Source organism: Pogona vitticeps, chromosome 1 (assembly GCF_051106095.1).
Source record: "Pogona vitticeps strain Pit_001003342236 chromosome 1, PviZW2.1, whole genome shotgun sequence".
Taxonomy (NCBI): domain Eukaryota; kingdom Metazoa; phylum Chordata; class Lepidosauria; order Squamata; family Agamidae; genus Pogona; species Pogona vitticeps.
Genome location: NC_135783.1, coordinates 128,700,805 through 128,717,117, shown reverse-complemented (window position 1 = coordinate 128,717,117; position 16,313 = coordinate 128,700,805). Strand labels below are relative to the sequence as shown.

At 41.5% G+C, this 16,313-nt stretch overlaps 1 protein-coding gene across 3 annotated transcripts in view; it reads right to left on the bottom strand.

The window, feature by feature from the left end:
• The window catches only part of TDRP (testis development related protein), a 46,811-nt gene that overhangs the window by 5,696 nt on the left and 24,802 nt on the right, over positions 1 to 16,313 (bottom strand). For all 3 annotated transcript variants that reach the window (XM_020782631.3, XM_020782632.3, XM_020782633.3), the window contains one exon: positions 412 to 515. In XM_020782631.3, the coding sequence (XP_020638290.3) occupies positions 412 to 515 (104 nt within the window). The remainder of the gene's footprint in view (positions 1 to 411; positions 516 to 16,313) is intronic.

Sequence of the window (16,313 nt, the reverse complement as noted above, 5' to 3'; positions counted from 1 at the left end):
CTTATAATGGACACGACAGGCATTTGATTTCAGCCAAAATAGCTCTTCAAATCAAAGAGTTGCTGGACAGAGGCTTGTGCTGATGATCAACTAAAGGAATATATACATTGGGTTGAATCCCTTTTTTTAAAAAAAGGGGGGGAAGCTTCCATTCACAAAGGGAGAGTTCTGCTCAATGAAGGATCTCACCTCTTCTTCCTGAATTAAGCAAACTGTCTGGATTCAATCCCAAGAGGAGTCCACCACCTCCTGTACCAAACCCCACTCTGTTTTAGCCCAGTGCCTGAAACAAAACCTTTTTCTATCTCAGTGCAGACCCTTAGTTTAAGCAGAATCTTTACACAAGAAGAACAATATGAATAGGAAGTTGCAAATAAGGAATGCCTCACTTTCACTTCTCTGCATACATACCCTTTAGACTTCGGAGATTTGCATCCTGTTAGTAATTGTTGTTCATCTTCCTTACCAAATATGGATGTTACTTCTTTCCAACCCCGAAATCCTGCACCTTGAACCTAACAATAAAGATAATAAATTTTAAGTAACAATGTGTGTACATTGTAGAGAATGTATGATTCTTGTAGAGAATGTATGATTACAACTGCAATACACCTTTTACCCTCCTTCATGGATTGCTGCCTTGTCGTGGCGAAGGGGCTTGAGTAACTCAGAGAAGCTATGGGCTATGGCGTGCAGGGACACCCAAGACGGACAGGACATAGTGGAGAGTTCCGACTAAACGCAATCCACCTGGAGTAGGAAATCGCAAGCCACTCCCAGTATCTTTGCCAAGAACGCCCCATGATCAGAAACAAAAGGCTAAAAGATATGACGCTGGAAGATGGGCCCCTCAGGTCGGAAGGCATCCAACATGCTACTGAGGAAGAGTGGAGGACAAGTACAAGTAGCTCCAGAGCTAATGAAGTGGTTGGGCCAAAGCCGAAAGGACGTTCAGCTGTGGACGTGCCTGGAAGTGAAAGGAAAGTCCGATGCTGTAAAGAAAAATACTGCATAGGAACCTGGAATGTAAGCTCTATGAACCTTGGGAAGCTGGAGGTGGTCAAACAGGAGATGGCAAGAATAAACATCGACATCCTGGGCATCAGTGAACTAAAATGGACAGGAATGGGCGAATTCAGCTCAGATGATTATCATATCTACTACTGTGGGCAAGAATCCCGTAGAAGGAATGGAGTAGCCGTCATAGTCAACAAAAGAGTGGGAAAAGCTGTAATGGGATACAATCTCAAAAATGATAGAATGATGTCAATACGAACCCAAGGCAGACCATTCAACATCACAATAATCCACGTTTATGGACCAACCAGCATTGCTGAGGAGACTGAAATTGAACAGTTCTATGAAGATTTACAACACCTTCTAGAACTGACACCAAAGAAAGATGTTCTTCTCATTCTAGGGGACTGGAATGCTAAAGTAGGGAGCCAAGAGATAAAAGGAACAACAGGGAAGTTTGGCCTTGGAGTTCAGAACGAAGCAGGACAAAGGCTAATAGAGTTTTGTCAAGAGAATAAGCTGGTCATCACAAACACTCTTTTCCAACAACACAAGAGGCGACTCTATACATGGAAATCACCAGATGGGCAATATCGAAATCAGATTGATTATATTCTCTGCAGCCAAAGATGGAGAAGCTCTATACAGTCACCAAAAACAAGACCTGGAGCTGACTGCGGTTCTGATCATCAGCTTCTCATAGCAAAATTCAAGCTTAGACTGAAGAGAGTAGGAAAAACCACTGGGCCACTCAGGTATAATCTAAACCAAATCCCTTATGAATACACAGTGGAAGTAAAGAACAGATTTTAGGAACTAGATTTGGTGGACAGAGTGCCTGAAGAACTTTGGATAGAGGCTCGTAACATTGTCCAGGAGGCAGCAACGAAAACCATCCCAAAGAAAAGGAAATGCAAGAAAGCAAAGTGGCTGTCCAACGAGGCCCTAAAAATAGCAGAGAGGAGAAGGGAAGCAAAATGCAAGGGAGATAGGGAAAGCTACAGAAAATTGAATGCAGACTTCCAAAGAATAGCAAGGAGAGACAAGAGGGCCTTCTTAAATGAACAATGCAAAGAAATAGAGGAAGATAACAGAAAAGGAAAGACCAGAGATCTGTTCAGGAAAATTGGAGATATTAGAGGAACATTTTGCGCAAAGATGAACATGATAAAAGACAAAAATGGGAGGGACCTAACAGAAGCAGAAGATGTCAAGAAGAGGTGGCAAGAATACACAGAGGAATTATATCAGAAAAATTTGGATATCCCGGACAACCCAGACAATGTAGTTGCTGACCTTGAGCCAGACATCCTGGAGAGCGAAGTCAAGTGGGCCTTAGAAAGCCTGGCTAACAACAAGGCCAGTGGAGGTGATGGCATTCCAGTTGAAATATTTAAAATCTTGAAAGATGATGCTGTTAAGGTGCTACATTCAATATGCCAGCAAGTTTGGAAAACTCAACAGTGGCCAGAGGATTGGAAAAGATCAGTCTACATCCCAATCCCAAAGAAGGGCAGTGCCAAAGAATGCTCCAACTACCGTACAATTGCACTCATTTCACACGCTAGCAAGGTTATGCTCAAAATCCTGCAAGGTAGGCTTCAGCAGTATGTGGACCGAGAACTCCCAGAAGTACAAGCTGGATTCCGAAGAGGCAGAGGAACTCGAGACCAAATTGCTAACTTGCGCTGGATTATGGAGAAAGCCAGAGAGTTCCAGAAAAATATCTACTTCTGCTTCATTGACTATGCAAAAGCCTTTGACTGTGTGGACCACAGCAAACTATGGCAAGTCCTTAAAGAAATGGGAGTGCCTGACCACTTTATCTGTCTCCTGAGAAACCTATATGTGGGACAGGAAGCAACAGTTAGAACTGGTCATGGAACAACTGAGTGGTTCAAAATTGGGAAAGGAGTACAGCAAGGCTGTATATTGTCCCCCAGCTTATTTAACTTATATGCAGAATACATCATGCGGAAGGCTGGACTGGAAGAAACCCAAGCCGGAATTAAGATTGCCGGAAGAAATATCAACAACCTCCGATATGCAGATGATACCACTCTGATGGCAGAAAGTGAGGAGGAATTAAAGAACCTTGTAATGAGAGTGAAAGAGGAGAGTGCAAAAAACGGTCTGAAACTCAACATCAAAAAAACTAAGATCATGGCCACTGGTCCCATCACCTCCTGGCAAATAGAAGGGGAAGATATGGAGGCAGTGTCAAATTTTATCTTCCGGGCTCCATGATCACTGCAGATGGAGACAGCAGCCCTGAAATTAAAAGACGCCTTCTTCTTGGGAGGAAAGCGATGACAAATCTTGACAGCATCTTGAAAAGCAGAGACATCACCTTGCCAACAAAAGTCCGAATAGTCAAAGCTATGGTTTTTCCTGTCGTGATGTATGGAAGTGAGAGCTGGACCATAAAGAAAGCAGACCGCCGAAGAATTGATGCCTTTGAATTGTGGTGCTGGAGGAGGCTCTTGAGAATCCCCCGGACTGCAAGGAGAACAAACCTATCAGTTCTAAAGGAAATCAACCCTGAGTGCTCACTGGAAGGACAGATCCTGAAGCTGAGGCTTCAGTACTTTGGCCATCTAATGAGAAGAAAAGACTCCCTGGAAAAGACCCTGATGTTGGGAAAGTGTGAGGGCAAGAGGAGAAGGGGACGACCGAGGATGAGATGGCTGGACAGTGTCTGCGAAGCAACCAACATGAACCTGACACAACTCCGGGAGGCAGTAGAAGACAGGAGGGCCTGGCGTGCTCTGGTCCATGGGGTCACGAAGAGTCGGACACGACTAAACGACTAAACACACACACCTTTTACCACTCACTTATTACAAAAGGAAACATTTGTTAACCTTTGTCTACCACCATGTTTTGTCTGTTGTAATGCACATTAAAGCACTGGCATTCAGCTAAGCCTTATCCCATATATTAATCAAGTATCTGTGGTCTCACCTTTCAAAGAATCTTCGCATTGGCAAACAAGTGGATTTTGAATCAGCCCTTCACTTTGTCTTGTAGATATTGTAGATGCATTAAACCCAAGAAGATTTCAATCTTTATTTATATTTTTATTTATTTATTGTATTTATACCCCGCCTATCTAGTCATTTCGACCACTCTAGGCGGCTTACAACATAAAGGATAACAAGTTCAAGAAAAAATTATAACAATTAATTAATTAAATGATTCTGCAAGATGGGAAAAATACAAAATAAATCAAATAAAGAGAAAAAGAATAAAAAATGAAAGAGGACAGGAATTAACTGGAAGGGAAGGCCTGCCTATACATCCACGTTTTTAGTTGGTTCTTAAAAGTACCCAGCGAGGGTGTAGCGCGAATCTCCGGAGGTAGGTTATTCCAGAGGCGAGGAGCCACCGCCAAGAAGGCCCGGTTTCTAGTTCTTTCCTTCCAGGCCTCCCTCGGCGTCAGGCTCCTCAGCCTCACCTCCTGGCTCGCGCGGGTGACATGGGAGTAAGCATTCCGCCAAGTACCGAGGTCCTAAACCGTTTAGGGCTTTATATGTAAGCATTAACACTTTGAAGTCAATGCGGAAACGGATGGGCAGCCAGTGCAGCATGGCCAGAGTAGGACAGATATGTTGGTATTTTCTTACTCCAGTAAGAAGTCTGGCTGCCACATTCTGCACCACTTGAAGTTTCCACATCAGCTTCAAAGGAAGCCCCACGTAGAGTGTGTTACAGTAGTCTAATCTAGAAATTACGAGCGCATGTACTAAGGTAGTGAGCGCCCCTCTGTCTAGGTAAGGTTGCAGCTGGGCAATCCACCAAAGGTGGAAAAGGCGGTGCGGACTACCGACGCCACCTGCATTTCCATGGTGAGCATCGGGTCCAGGTGTACCCCCAGGCTGCGGACCCCACTCTTCGCGGCTAGGGCCACCCCCCCCAAACATGAGGGAGTTTCCGAAGCCACCATCCACAGGGCCACCCACCCTCAGAACTTCCGTCTTGTCCGGGTTCAGCCTCAGCCCGTTCTCCTGCATCCATTGCTGTACGGCCCCCAGGCAGCGCTGGAGGGCCAGGACGGCATCACCTGCAGTTGGTGAAAATATAGAGCTGGGTGTCATCAGCATATTGATGACACAAAGCCCCACACCCCCTGATGACTCCACCTAGCGGCCTCATAGATGTTAAACAGCACTGGGGAGATGAACGACCCCTGTGGAACCCCACAATTGAGTTTCCACGGGGCCGAAATACTCTCCCCAAGCTGCACTCTCTGGAGGCGGTCCTCCAAGAAGGAACGGAACCAGGCCAGGGCCAAGCCACCGATACCCAACTCAGAGAGCCTCCCCAGGAGGATACCATGGTCGACGGTATCGAAGGCCGCCAAGATGTTGAGGAGGACCAACAAAGAAATTTTACCACTGTCGGCCTCCCTCAACAAGTCATCGTACAGGGCGACCAATGCCATCTCTGTACCATGGCATGGCCTGAAGCCTGACTGAAAAGGATCCAGGGCATCTGTTTCATTGAGATGTGCCTGAAGCTGGTCAGCCACCACCCTCTCGACCACTTTGCTCATGAAAGAAATATTGGCGACAGGCCTATAATTGCCAATTTCGTCCGCCACCAAATTAGGTTTCTTTCTTGTATGCTATTACCCTCCCCTCCTCTGAAGCAGTTTAAACTAGGGACTAACAATAGTCCTATCATCTGTTGTCATGTTCAGCTGATTGCTCTGCATGTTAATAGCCAAAATCTTCTTACATAAGTTACATTGTGGAAGGGTGATGATATCACCAGCAAGGGTAGAATTTAGGTAATTAAAGACTTCCCCTTCATTCCCAGAGCATGTCTAACTCACAAGCTATCTGTTTCACCCCGTGGGAATCACAAGATAGAAAGAGGAAGTCTCTACCAAAAATCTTCCCCTGCTGGTATTGTTATCAACTTACCACTTTCCACAGGTATAACTTATGAAAGAGGATTTCAGCCAACAGAAATATATTGTGAAATTATGTTGTTGATTACTTTTCCTACCTGCATGTTAACAGGATGGATAGCAAATGAAATGTTGAATTAAAATATAGGCATTATTGCCAAGCATAAAGTAGAACTTGAATTGCTGACTTATAATAGAGATTTCTTCTCTGCTCTCTTTCCTCTGACCCAGAAAGAGAGCTATGACTTCTAACCCACAGAATGTGTTTTTGAAATAGCTTGTCAGGCTTAAACACCCTAATTCAGGAGACAGCTTTTTTTAAATTGTTGTTTATTTTATTTTTATTTTCTTAAAGAACTCTGTTTTCATTTTGGTCCACAGAACTACTAGTACATAAAGATTTCAATACAGCGCTCCCTGACTCAAAAGCAATTGCCAGTCTATTCATTTTCTAGTTGGGAATCTAGCAGCCCTGTGGGAAAGATTGCTGTTAGAAGAGAAGACTAGAAACGGCAGCTAGGTGTAAAGTACGGAAGCCCTTCCCAACTCTAGTTTACAGCTGATCTCCTTCAGGCAACCACAGTATCCAAGTTAAGTGGCAGTAACTGCCAGAGGTAACTTTACCTTTGCTTTGCAGCAATAAGTGAGGGTATAACTGAGGGCCCTGAAAGGAAGCTGTCCTGCAATTTCACCCTGAATTACTCCCACCCACATAGCCGTGGCTTGAAAAATTGGCATACTGGAAGCCTCAGAGCTTTCCCAAGCAGAACATTCCACTAATTTCACAACTCTGCTCTTGAAACAGAAAAATGAAAGAATGATTTATGCAACTATTTTAAAAGCCTTAAAGGTGCACATTCTTCAGCTTACGACTATGCAAAAAATGCTAACACATCATAAAACAATTATTTGCCACTCCCAGTAATCTTTTCACACAGGCCTGCTGGATTCCAAACTATCTTATTGTGTATCAACAGTACAGAGAGAAACAATCGAAGTGGCATGAGATAGTCTGAACTTTGTGTCTAGCAATAACACGCTGCAAGGGTTAATCACTTAAAACTTTTTGTTGCATTACCAACAGAATAAAAACACTGGTTTCAGAAATATTTTCAAACTGCATTTGAACTACAATCTGAGAAAGAAGTGCCACTGCCAGCTAAAAATGAAACATCCTGGAGTAGAGCCAGGACTCTCCCTCTCCTGCTGTGATGGATTCCAGTACTATTCAGAAGTCATGTCTACTGCAGTGAGGGCTTCTAGGAGGTCACTTTACTTGCACAAACCATGCTTGGTGTGTGGAGGTGTGTTGAAGCCATACCAGATGCCAGAAACACACACCCTAGCCTATTAATCAGCCATGCATCCTGAAAGGCCAGGCCACTTGGGCCTTTTGGTGCCATGTCTGATCTGTCTAGCTGCTTATTCAATCTTCATCAGTCTATTCCAGAAGTATGTAATAGATTTTACGGAAGAAAACCGTTTGGTTCTGCTTATCCCTAACTGATATATGAAATAAATAATCACTATATCAGAAGGTTACATTAATGATTATTTTTAGAAACAATTACTGATTGTTTGTAGAAACTATGTTCTCTTGTGTACAATACCACAGGCTTGTGTACTGCCCCTCAAGTCAACACCTGAGCAACAGGGAAAGATTAGGAGATTCACCTGAAAATAATCATTTAGAAAAAAAGAAAAAAGAAAAAAGAAAAAAAGTCCTGCAAAAAATATATTGAACTGTGGAATGCTACTGTTCAGGTTCCTACCTCCTCCACTTCATTCTGCCCTTATTCCCCAAGCTTCATTTTCTGTTCCACCTTCCTCTCAGTCTGCGAACTTGACATGACCACTGAATAACACATTCTCTTTGGACTCAGGGGGAGGGGGTTCCCAGATTTTCCCAAAAGACTTTCCTCCTCCCTGAAGCCTGCGGATACCATTCTAATCAGTGTAGGCAGCACCATTTGGGCTGTGTAAGAAATGGTATGAATATGGTGAACTTTGGATTGGAAGGGAATAAGTGGTGTTTGCAACAAATATTACAGAGGGGAGTGCTTCTTTTCCAGTCCATGAGTCTTCTCCTCCTCCATGGCAATTTCCCCTCCAATCTAGGTTTCCATTCCAAACCTACTCCATACCACTAGTCATGTTTCAGTGGCCACAGAGAATGTTCGGCCTTTATTGCAGTGCTTAGGGAATGGGATTCTCTCCCAGATTTTTCTGTTCTCCCAAGCCCGCTATTGTGCCTGGGTGATTCTGTTTTGGCTACATATACACTGGCATTCAACATACTGTATATACTGAGTATAAGCCTAGTTTTTCAGCACAGTTTTTTTTGCTGAAAAAGCACCCCCTTGGTTCATACTCGAGTCAGCTTCAAAATTACATGTTCTCTCCTGCAGTGCGGGTGTTCTCCGGACTCCCCCGCTCATCTACGGGCACCTGCAGCCTCTGTGGGTGGTCCGATGACCTGGTTAAGTACACTGCATCTCCGCTTCCAGGACACTCCCACCCTCCTCCTCCTGCATTTCTATGTACCCACCTTCCTCCTCCCACCTTCCTCCTCCATCTCCCTCCATCTTGTTACGCAGCAGTAGAGCAGTAGATAAGTGCAGCATTCGGTATGAGTCCTCCCTCCCGCAGGCAGTGAAGTGTGTCTCACAGTTCAGAAGGGCAGTATCTCCAAAAACGTTTAACCTACTGATGCCTCCATTAATCTAATTTTATTGGTATTTATTTTTATTTTTGAAATTTACCAGTAGCTGCTGCATTTTCTACCCTTGGCTTATATTCAAGTCAGTAAGTTTTCCCAGATTTTTGTGATAAAATTGGGTGCCTCTGCTTATATTTGGTTCGGCATATACTCAAGTATATACGGTAACTTAATATTGACTAAACATCAAAATTGATTGATTACTCTTCACCAATGACTGATTACTCTTCACCAATGAAAAGTAAGAGCCAGGTGTTACACTTAACAATGAGGATTCCACACTACACTCCCCCCCCCCCGCTCCCCGGAATTACCACTTCTTATCCACTCACTTTTTACAAGGTATTCAGACAACAATTCATCCCTAGCATTATCTGCATTTTCCACCTTCTCCAAGTAGTCTATCAAAGCGCTCTGATAATGGTAATTTTTGTTAATAAAATTAAACTAGTGAGGACTAGCAACATTCTACTAAGCTTTTTAAAAAACCTCTGATGACATTTAATTAAATGTTTTTGGTTTGTACAGTTTATCCACTTCAATCTTTCCTCATGGGGACGGGAGGGGGGGCACAAGGATTAGTGATCACACTGTGTCTTAATTTCCGTAGTGTCAGTTCCTGTTCCTAATAGTTTCTTCTCATTAATTTTTCTTTCATTATTTAATAGCAAAATGACAAAATCTAACTACAAAATGATTAGAGGTTAGTATGCAAGGATCCACTATAAACAAACAGAAGAAAAACAAAACAGGAAAAATCAGTAATTAATCTTTCACATGCCTGTGGGAACTGAAACTGTCAATGAAGCAATTAAGAGGCCATTCATCATTAATCTCCATGTATTCTCATTAGGAAGCAACAACAGAGACTTAGCCTACAAGGAGGAAAACTTTAATTAATGTTGTTGAGAACTTTTGCTGAACAGGGCCTACATGCAAGTAAACATTACAGGAAGACTGGGCCATGGGGGGAAGATACTAGTAAGAACATTCAGTGTCCTTGTATGTGAAACTGTTTTAATTCTACTTCGACTTAACCTGAGGAAAACAATCCCTCAGCAGGGCTAAGCCATATTTGCTATTTATTGTGTGCCATCAATAGCAACCCTAATAAATCTTTCAAGGTAAGTGAAATCTTTGAGGAGTAGTTTTACCAGTTCCATTTCCTCCAGTGAGTTTCCATGGCTGACTGGGGATTTAAACTCTGGCCTCCTGAGTCCTAGTCCATCACTTTATCCACTATATCACATTGGGCGAGCCATATTGGTGTAGACTTAACTTTGGTTTATGGTATGTAAAAATAACTTCTTGCAAACATAATGGGCCTTGAGGCTTTCATGGAATTCACATTGCTGAAATTACCTCCCTTGTTCCCAATCTTTTAATATATAATGTCAGGATGTTACTGATGGTTTACACCTGTACAAGGGAAGTCATTTAGTCCAGGTGATCAACTGCACCAGATAGATAGCATAAAGCCTGAGGTTCATTTTGATATATTTTAATGGTTATGATAAATAATCCTGACTCACTTTTATTTAGGAAATGCTTTTGTAAAGTACTATCATTAGCAGGAGCACGAAAATGAGCTTGTAGATGCAGCCTATTTTAATGCAGAATGTGTTACACTGTTTTGTTACTGATGTTCCACAAGTATGTTTGAACAGATTATGAAGTATAAATCAACCTTCAGATTCTTGATAAGACATCTTGTCATTTCTTTCTCTGAATCTCACCCAGCCTCTCAAACAGACTTCTAAATATTCAGCAGCCAAAACCCCAAGTTTAAGAAATAACAGTCTGTCATTAAATAATTGTAATTTAACAAACACAGCTTATAAAGCAAGGGATATGAACAACTATGTTTCACCATTAAAGTAAAATAAATGAGGATGGCAGTCTTGAATCTGTGAAATCAATGTTCAGGAATTCTGCCAGACCTTTTAAATATTAAAGGAAGAAAAATAATAATAGCTCAAAAGAAAGTCAGCTAAAGAAAAACAAGCTACACAAATTGCAATGATCAGTATCATAGTCTCAAAAAGAGAGTAGACCCATTGAACTGATTGCCAAATGGCAAATCAGCATTTATGTAAAACCCACCAAGCCAATGGGGTCTATTCCAGTCAGCTCTAGCAATAGGATATTGGCCCATGTAAACATGATAAATGTTCCCTAAAAGTACAAGGGAAATGTGCAAGTTTATTTAGCAACAGGAAAGAGAGGGAAGAGAGACATGTCATTCAGAATGTTAATAGAAAAGATCTCAAGCAGAGAATCCAGCAAGAATTGGATTGAAATATGAGAAGCTAGTAGGGAAATATTGTCATATGAAGAATAACAAAAAAGTATATTAATGATCTAACAAAAATGGAAACTTAAGTGATGTGAAATAATGTTTCAAAATAGAACAGCTCTTCAAAATGTGTCCCTACATGATTTTGTATATGTGTTGATGAGGATATTAACAGTGAAAAAAGACAGAGAGAAAGAGAACATAAACATAGACAGTGCTGACTCCCAGAGTGTACTCTACATCTGAGCCACTGCTGACCAGGCTAAATTTACTGAAACATGCAAGATATAACAAGTTAAATCAAGGGAACTCTTAGGAAGAGCTATTTAAATACATTATTTCTGCATGTGTTCAAAAGTACTATCTAAGAGTAAAAAGCTACTTACCTACAGCTAAGAATGAAGGAGCACAGCTGAGGAGATACGTTTCACAATAGAAAGAGCATTGTGCTACATCAATAACAGAACTATTTACCGCATACTTAACAAAATACCATATTTTTCTCAAGCCAAAGTCATAAGATTATCTAATGCCTTTCCAAGCTAAGACCTTTGCTAGAACTCCTGTTAAAAAAGTTTCAAATATTGTAATCAATTCTTCTTCTTCTTCTTCTTCTTCTTCTTCTTCTTCTTCTTCTTCTTCTTCTTCTTCTTCATCATCATCATCATCATCATAATCATCATCATCATCATCATCATCATCATTTTGGGTTTTGCCTGATATGCTTGCACAGACTAATACAGCTACCTCTTCTAAATCTACAACTTTGCATATTACATTTACAATTAGAGTCGCTAAAACAACAGAACTGGATTCAGCTAGTAAAGATTAGTAGTTAGACTGAAGCCTAGCCAAAGCCCAATGGAGTTTCATAAAGATAATTACACTCAGATACAAGAAGAATATTCTTTTTACAATCATCATTGCTGTCAGGCTAGAATGCATATTCTTTAATATATGGCATGCTCTCACACAGCTCTATTGGAAACAATGGAAGGACTCGAAGCCTTTTCTACAACAGTTGTCCACTATGCACAAGCCTATCCCTTCCCCTTCCCCGTATTATATATAACACAGACACATTAGAACTAAACATGTAAGAGCTAAAAAGCTACTATTGGGACTATTATTAAGGCATCTATGTATTCCAGTGGAAAGAAAAGCCACAAGTGGCAAGATACATCCACTAATGTTCCCGCTGGTTCAGGAGTAACAACCATCGCAAGTTATAATGAATAAAATTTACTGTGACACCAAACTAAGGTAACAATATTGGAAAAACAGAAAAATAGCACAGCTGATGGGGAAATGGGAGAGGGCCTTCTCTGTGGCAGCTCTCAGGCTATGGAACGCTCTCCCTCGGGAGATCAAGATGGCCCCTTCCCTGTTATCCTTCTGAGAAAAGCTAAAGACCCATCTCCTCAGGCAGCCTTTTAACTGTTATAACTGAATCCCTGAACCCCATTTTAGCAGATAATTTTAAACTTTTTTTCATGTTTTAATCCTTTAATTTTATTTTAAATCATATATTGTTTAATTTGTCTTTTAATATTTAACATATTGTGTTTTTAATTGTGTGAATTTTAATGTTGTGAGCCACTTTGAGTCCCTTGTTGGGAGAAATGCGGCATACAAATAAAACTACTTCTACTAATAATAATAAAAGACTGCAGGCTAAATAAAGACAGCTCTTTTTTTAAAAAAAACTATGCTTAGGAAGTTCTCTTTCTAAAAACAGTCTCACCAGCATATTTGGGATTTACAACTCAGACATGCCTCAGTACTGCAATAGTAGTAGTCACTTCTCTCCTGAACCTGGAATTTTCCTGCTGCTATTACTTTTGCCTGTTAAATATTAGTTATGAGTAGACTCCTCCCCTCAATTACATCATTTGTTTTATCCTACGTCTGGCACATCAACTTCCACAGCAATTCTTACTGCCCCCCTTCAGATGAGAAAGTATTCTGATTCTCTTTTTCCCATGGGAGTGTCAGACCAAATATGAAATCATGTCAGAAAAAAATCCATATTATATTGAAATAGATAACAATATGACAAATGACAACTTGTTGCAAAGTAAACACCATGCTTGTCTACACTTGGCAATTGGGGCTGGCTAGATAGGGCTAAACAGAGTCGCTAGAGCAGGGGTCAGGGAACTTTTTTACCTTTTACCCTCCCCTCCCCCCAAATTATATACACTGACATTACCCCCTTGATTCGAAAGGAAGAAAATCATATATTATTTGAATTAAAAATATTATTGAATCTACACAGGCTGTGTACCGAACTAGCAGGATGCACCAAATTTGATTAAAATGTGCACTATTTTTGCTGGAATACATTACACTCCAGCCATGGTGTGGTATAGGGAGTAGTAAGGTGTCCAACGTGCCTAGCAAGTTGCATTAAATTTTTGCTAGCTTGCAGAGGATTTAATCATCATCAGTGGCTACCAGAGTGGTGCTAGCAATGACGTGCTTGCTAGAGATAGCCAATGCAGAATTGGAGAGGGGGCTTTCCCTGCCACTTTAATCATTCCATGTGTGGTGTGCAAAAAGGAACAAACCAGGCTAAAGGCCATGTCACCCACCCTGGTGCCACAGTCTGATATCAAAGGATCAGTGTGCTTTTTTTATCATCATCAATGGAAAACTCAGCAGTGGCCAGAGGACTGGAAAAGATCAGTCTACATCTCAATCCCAAAGAAGGGCAGTGCCAAAGAATGCTCCAACTACTGAAGAACTGCACTCATTTCTCACGCTAGCAAGGTTATGCTCAAAATCCTACAAGCTGGGCTTCAGCAGTATGTGGACCAAGAATTCCCACAGTACAAGCTGGATTTTGAAGGGGCACAGGAACTAGAGACCAAATTGCTAAGATGCACTGAATTATGGAGAAACCAGAGAGTTCCATAAAAACATCTACTTCTGCTTCATTGACTACGCAAAAGCATGGCAGAAAGCGAGGAGGAATTAAAGAAACTCTTAATGAGGATGAAAGAAAAAAATGGTCTGAAGCTCAACATCAAAAAAAAAAAAAAACACTTAAGATCCTGGCCACTGGTTCCATCACCTCCTGGCAAACAGAAGGGGAAGATATCGAGGTAGTGACATATTTTATTTTCCTGGGATCCATGATCACTGCAGATGGTGACAGCAGCCACAAAATTCAAAGATGCCTGCTTCTTGGGAGGAAAGTGATGACAAACCTAGACAGCACCTTAAAAAGCCACCCTTCCCCCCGCCTTAGTTCAAGGTTTCTCTTTGTCTTGCTTTTTCTTTTTCATAATTTTGAGTCAGCCTCTCTCACTCACTCTCTCTGTCTCTCCCTCACACACACACACACACACACACACCCATCCATCCACCCACCCTCCGTCCTTTTCCTCCCTCCCTCCATTTTCTCCCTCCATTTTCTACATACATTTAAATAAGCTTGATGAAGTCCTCAGTCTCTCGCCTTTTTCTTCCGTCCTTCCCTTGCTTGCTCCTTGATCCTTTCCCTCCTGCTGCTTCTTTGCAGTCATTTCCGGAGGAAGCAGTCATTCAGGAGCCCCGGATTGATTGATTGATTGCCTGGTGCTAATCCACAGCTGTAACCAATCAAGCAGGCTTATCTCCGATCTCTGAACGAACAGAGGAATTACATTTGCCCTGCTGCAACCAAGGAAGTAACAGGGAGAGGTGGCTTCCAATTTGAGGTCTGGCTGCAGAGGGTGGGGGGTGGGAGAGAGGGAGGGGGGTAGCACTCTCCTCATTACCCCCAGGATTTTCACTTTTACCCCATTTGGGGTAATTTACCCCTGTTTCCCAACCTATGTACTAGAGATCAGATCAAGGTTTGGTATGCCATTTGGTGTGATTCTTGCATCCAAATGCTATATACACCTCAAGCAAACCTATTTGGTCTGGCGCCTTCTGCTGTCAAACTGCCATATATTATCTTAAGAAGAGAGCCACTTCAGGATACTGACAAATAAAACACTTTTTCTGTGTCTCCACAGAGGTGCAGACAAATGATTTTTAAAAAGACTCTATTAAGGCAGTGCAGATGCACTGCATCACTTTTTTTAAAAAAAAATTAAAACAGAATACTTCCCCCCAGAAGCAGGAGGAGGGATGAGAGGGTAACAAGGGTTTTTTCTTCTTTTCTCACACTTGTCTTGAGAACCTGACCATAACTGAATCCACCATGATAATTTAATAGCAAATCTTGGGCTACAATATGGTGTTATTTTTTTTGTTTGCCATAAGTTATGTGAAGTAAAGCAAGGAAGTGAGAAAGCTAGTACTATTTGATACTGAAATACTGGTGAAAGTAAAACTTTAGTGAGTGCTCCAACACTGGAGGCATTCAATGAAAATTGAGCATCTGTCAGGTCTGCTTTGATTTGCATTGAGCAAGGGGCTGGACTCAATGGCCTTACAGACTCCTTCCAGCTCAATGATTCTATGAATGTATTCAATGATGGGGGAAAAGTAAGGAAAACCTAGTAATGCAACTGTGGAAAAAACAAGTTCCTATATTTGTTAATAACAAACACAACTGCCTCATCAGCTGGGGGAATGGTTATCACAAGAACAGCATTTGATTAGCTAGTGTACTTCACCTACAATAAAGTGACAAGTCATAGCCAAAACTGGGGTTAAAATGTGGCCAAATATTCTCCTTTCTTTCATTCTCAAACGGCTTCAGACATTGTTTGACTCCAGTCTTACAACAGAATGTCCCTCAACCAGAATCTTAAGATTAGTAGCCGAATCCAGAAATCTGACATCGAGAGGTGTCCAAGACAGAGATAAGACCAACTGGCCTGATTGTTTCATGAATAAAGATAAATCATGTACAAGAAGCAATCATGGTTCAAAGAAAAGATATGAAAACAACTACAATCAAGGTTTCCTGCAATTAACAATGAAAACGTAGCTTGCATACTACCTTATTAGACTTACCTATGATGCCAATTTTTAAAACTCTTCCCAATGGGAATATAGAGGGCCACAGAAACAACTGGAGGAGATGCTGGGGAACATCATTCCTTCTCAAAAATGGCCTAGACAATTTGCAGATGATACAGACAGTACTTTGCATAGGAGAATAGCCCCCTTCATATCAAGAATGACTCAGGAGGACTAAAGCAAAGATGGGAAACATGTGCCCTCCAGATGCTGTACAATTCCTATAGCCTCCTGCCACTGGCTGTGATGGCTAAAGACACTGAGAACTGCAGTACAACAATATCCTGAAGGTTGTACATTTTCTATCTCCACTTTAGAGAAATATTCCAAGTTTTACCCTACTGCCTCATGCACATAATACATAACTCTGAGTCTCCCATTAGTGACACGTTAGTTTTCACAGT